This window comes from Rhinopithecus bieti, unplaced genomic scaffold, assembly GCF_001698545.2.
Source record: "Rhinopithecus bieti isolate Rb0 unplaced genomic scaffold, ASM169854v2 scaffold_38008, whole genome shotgun sequence".
Taxonomy (NCBI): Eukaryota; Metazoa; Chordata; class Mammalia; order Primates; family Cercopithecidae; genus Rhinopithecus; species Rhinopithecus bieti.
The window spans coordinates 813,672-818,674 of NW_016815997.1; the positions used below are offsets into that span (position 1 = coordinate 813,672).

At 49.2% G+C, this 5,003-nt stretch overlaps 1 protein-coding gene across 1 annotated transcript in view; it reads right to left on the minus strand.

Moving 5' to 3' along the window:
• The window catches only part of ASMT (acetylserotonin O-methyltransferase), a 34,078-nt gene that overhangs the window by 26,222 nt on the left and 2,853 nt on the right, over positions 1–5,003 (minus strand). Inside the window, exons 2-3 of the mRNA XM_017854238.1 lie at positions 2,835–3,009; positions 935–1,064 (exon numbers count right to left, since the gene is read on the minus strand). Coding sequence (XP_017709727.1) covers positions 935–1,064; positions 2,835–3,009 — 305 coding nt within the window. The remainder of the gene's footprint in view (positions 1–934; positions 1,065–2,834; positions 3,010–5,003) is intronic.

The window sequence follows — 5,003 nt, forward strand, 5'->3', positions numbered from 1 at the left end:
TCCTTCCTTCCTTCCTCTCTCCTTCCTTCCTTCCCTCCTCTCTCCTTCCTTCCTTCCTTCCTTCCTTCCTCTCTCCTTCCTTCCTTCCTTCCTTCCTCTCTCTCTCTCTTTCTTTCTGAAACAGAATTTTTGCTCTGTTACCCAGGCTGGAATACAGCGGCACAATCTCAGCTCACTGCAACCTCCGCCTCCCAAGTTCAAGCGATTCTCCTGCCTCAGCCTCCCGAGTAGCTGGGACTACAGGCGCCCGCCACCACGCCCGGCTAATTTTCGTATTTTTAGTAGAGACGGAAGTTTCACTGTGTGGCCAGGCTGGTCTCAAACTCCTGACCTCAAGTGATCTGTCCACCTCGGCCCCCCAAAGTGCTGGGATGACAGGCGTGAGCCACCACACCCAGCCACACCAGGTGATTTCTACTGTCTGCTCTAAGTAAGCAACTCTAGCAATGCCATGTTTGGTTTTGCAAGAAATCTGCCATTTCAGGCTGGGTGAGGTGAGATGGTGCCACTGCACTCCAGCCTGGGCGACAGAGCGAGACTCCATTCAAAAAATAAATAAATAATTTTTTTTTTTTGTAAAAGGCTGGGTGCGGTGGCTCACGCCTATAATCCCAGCACTTTGGGAGGCGGGCAGATCACCAGAGGTCAGGAGATCGAGACCATCCTGGCTAACATGGTGAAACCCCGTCTCTAGCTGGACGTGGTAGCGGGCACCTGTCGTCCCAGCTACTCGGGAGGCTGAGGCAGGAGAATGGCGTAAACCCGGGAGGCAGAGCTTGCAGTGAGCCGAGATTGCACCACTGCACTCCAGCCTGGGTGACAGAGCGAGACTCCGTCTCAAAAAAAAAAAAAAAAAAAAAAAAACTTCCCTTTCACCTCCTCCAATGCCCCTTCACCAGCCCCCCAGGGGTACCGCCTGGATGCAGCCCCTCACCTCACCGCATCTGCCAGGTGGCCCCAGCACCCGTAACTGGTCCTGCCCAGGTACTTCAGCAGGCTGCATTGTGACGTTGGGCTGACCCTGGTCAGGTAGGCGCTGGACAGCTCTGTGTTTTCATAGAAAGCTGAAACACATAAAAAAGAACAGGGAAAAAGCAGTGAGATTCCGAGTCCCTACCGGTGGACGCTCCCCAGCTCACCAACATGGTGATTTCCACATGATTCCTGCCTGGGAGCGCCAACACCCGCACAGCTGGGGCCTTCTGAGAAAGGCTCAAAAGTGACCCGGGGCAGCTGGTACCCCTGTCGGGTTCAGTTTAGACAAATCCCATCGGGAGTTTTGGGTGGAGGAAGTACAAACGCAGTTGAACCACGAGAGGAAACATACATTACATTTCCCCAGCGTCTAAAATAACTTATTGAGGCCAGGCACGGTGGCTCACGCCTGTCATCGCAGCACTTTGGGAGGCCGAGGCGGGTGGATCACCTGAGGTCAGGAGTTCGAGACCAGCCTACTCAACAGGGCGAAATCCTGTCTCTACTAAAAATACAAAAACTAGCCTGGCCAGGTGGCGGGTGCCTGTCATCTCAGCTACTGGGGAGGCTGAGGCAGGAGAGTCGCTTGTACCTGGGAGGCGGAGGTTGCAGTGAGCCGAGATCGCGCCACTGCAGTCCAGCCTGGGCAACAGAGCAACACTCTGTCTCAAAAACAGGGCGAGGGGGCCAGGCATGGTGGCTCACTCCTGTAATCCCAGCACTTTGGGAGGCCGAGGCAGGTGGATCACCTGAGGTCAGGAGTTTGACACCAGCCTGGCCAACATGCTGATACCCCGTCTCTGCTAAAAATACAAAAATTACCAGATGTCGCGGCTCATGCCTCTAGTCCCAGTTACTCAGGAGACTGAGGCAGGAGAATCGCTTGAACCCGGGAGGCAGAGGTTGCAGGGAGCCAAGATCTCACCACTGTACTCCAGCCTGGGGACAGAGTGAAACTCCGCCTCAAAAAAAAGAAAAAAAAGAAAAAAAAGAAACCCCATCATTTGCATAATGTCTCTGGCTGTTTTTTTGTGTGTGTACGGTTTTGTTTTTTGTTTTGTTTTGTTTTGACGCAGGACCTTGCTCTGTTGCCCAGGCTGGAGTGTAGCGGTATGACCACAGCTCCCTGAAGCCTCGAACTCTTAGGCTCAAACAATCCTCCTGCCTCAGCCTCCTGAGTAGCTGGGACCACAGGCATGTACCACGACTCCCAGTTCGTTTTTGTATTATTATTATTATTATTATTATTATTATTATTTGAGATACAGTCTTGCTCAGTTGCCCAGGCTGGAGAGAAATGGCGCAATTTCAGCTCACTGCAACCTCTGCCTCTTGGGTTCAAGCAATTCTTCTGTCTCAACCTCCTGAATAGCTGGGACCACAGGTGTATACCACCTCTCCCAGTTAATTTTTCTGTCTTTTTTAGAAATGGGGTCTTGCTACATGGCCCAGGCTGCTCTCAAACTCCTGGGCTCAAGGAATCCCCCAGCCTGGGCCTGGCATTCTGGCAGCTTTGACGTCCCCAGGGCAGAACTCAGTAGCTGTGACACAAACCACACCTGCAAATACAGACGGAATCTCGCTCTGTCACACAGGCTGGAGTGCAGCAGCGCGATCTCGGCTCACTGCAACCTCTGCCTCCCGGGTTCACGCCGTTCTCCTGCCTCAGCCTCCCGAGTAGCTGAGAAGACAGGCGCCCGTCACCATACTCGGCTAACGTTTTGTTTTTTTTTTTTTTTAGTAGAAATGGGGTTTCACGGTGTTAGCTGGGATGGAGACGGTCTGGCTTTTTACAGAACACATGGGCTGCAGAGGGTGACCCGCTTAAAATGCCTCCTTCAAAACGCCCGTGTGCTCACCTTTTCCTGCCCTCGTCTCCACTTTCAACAGCTTCAGGGACACGCAGGTGTCCAGCAGGAGCTCTGTCCCGTGGGAGCTGGCCTCCACACCTGCAGCCACTGCTGCCACGTCCAGGGGCCCTGGGGCCTCGGCGAGAAGGTCGAACACCCCCAGTTCGCAAGCGGCGAAGAGAACCTTGGAGCAGGAGCAGAAAAAAAAGGTCAGCGCTCAGCCTGACCCTGGGAACCCATAGTCATAGAAATACCCCATAGCAGGGCAGGCTGGGGAGGAAGGCATTGTTTTATTTATATTTTTATTCATTTCTTTCTTTCTTTTTTTTTTTTTTTTTTTTTGAGATGGAGTCCAATGAGGTTGCACCACTATGGAAAACAGGCATTTTATTTATGTATTTATTTATATTAATTTATGTATTTATTTTGAGATGACGTCCCACTGCATCACCCAGGCTGGAGTGCAGTGGCGCGATCTCAGCTCACCCTAACCTCCGCCTCCCAGGTTCAAGCGATTCTCCTGCCTCAGTCTCCCGAGTAGCTGGGATTACAGGCCTGTCCCACCATCCCTGGCTAACTTTTATATTTTTAGTAAAGACGGGGTTTCACCATGTTAGCCAGGGCGGTCTGGACCTCCTGACCTCAAGTGATCCACCCTCCTCAGCCTCCCAAAGTGCTGGGATGACAGGCATGAGCCACCAGGCATGGTCCTCTCTATCTCTTTTTGAGACAGTCTCACTGTGTCGTCCAGGCTGGATGGAGTACAGGGGCACGATCTCAGCTCACTGCAACCTCCGCCTCCCGGGTTCAAGTGATTCTCCTGCCTCTGCCTCCCAAGTAGCTGGGATTACAGGCATGCACCACCATGCTCAGCTAATTTTTGTATTTGTAGTAGAGACGGGGTTTCTCCTTGTTGGCCCAGCTGGTCTTGAAGTCCTGACCTCAAGTGATCCACCTGCCTCAGCCTCCCAAAGTGCTGGGATGACAGGTGTGACGTCCAGCAGCTCTTGTTCTAATAATTTTGTATGAACTAAATTTTTCTGTTCAGGGTAGAGAAAGTTTTATTCTATTAAGATTGGATTAACAATAATTCTATTAAGATTGTGTTAACTTGTTTCGTTAAGATTTTATGGTTGTTATTCTGTTAATTGTATTAAGGTTGTCTTAGCTCTTGTTTTATTTGTATTAATTAATTGCTCTATTTAGGGTATGTTAGGTTAGTCTATTAAGGTTTTATGAGTGCTTGTTCTTACGAAGCTTGTATTAAGATGTATTCTATTCAGGTGGTATTACCTTTTTTGTTAAGCTGTTATTAATTCCTGTTTGGTTAAGATTGCATTGACTGCTTGTTACACTGAGTCTGCATCAAGTTTATTCTACTAAGCTTGTATTAGCATCTTTTCTATTAAACCTAGATTAGGCCGGGCGTGATGGCTCGCACCTGTCATCCCAGCACTTTGGGAGGCCGAGGCAGGCAGATCACTTGAGGTCAGGAGTTCGAGATCAGCCTGGCCAACACAGTGAAACCCCCGTCTCCACTAAAAATACAAAAAGTAGCCAGGTGTGGTGGTGGTGCATGCCTGTAATCCCACCTGCTCAGGAGGCTAAGGCAGGAGAATGGTGTGAACCCGGGAGGCAGAGGTTGCAGTGAGCTGAGATCGCACCACTGCACTCCAGCCTGGAAGACAGAGCGAGACTTGGTCTAAAAAAAAAACAAGCTATATGAATTCTTGTTCTTTAATGTTGTATTAACCTTTTAAAACTAGCATTGTGTGTTCTGTTTCATTCATTAAAGTTGTGTTCATTCCTGTTGGGGTGGGGTGAATTAATTGTTCTTTTAAGGGTATGTTAAATGTTACCTTCTCATGTCTATGTTCACTCTTGGTCTATGAAACTTGCATTAACTAATTGTTTCTGTTAACGGTGTACTAAGCTTGATCTTTTTTTTTCTGCTCCCAAAAAGTTTTATTACTATTATTATTATTATTATTATTATTATACTTTAAGTTCTGGGATACATGTACAGAACGTGCAGGTTTGTTACACTGGTATACACGTGCCATGGTGGTTTGCTGTAGGTATACACCTGCCATGGTGGTTTGCTGTAGGTATACACGTGCCATGGTGGTTTGCTGTAGGTATACACCTGCCATGGTGGTTTGCTGTAGGTATACACCT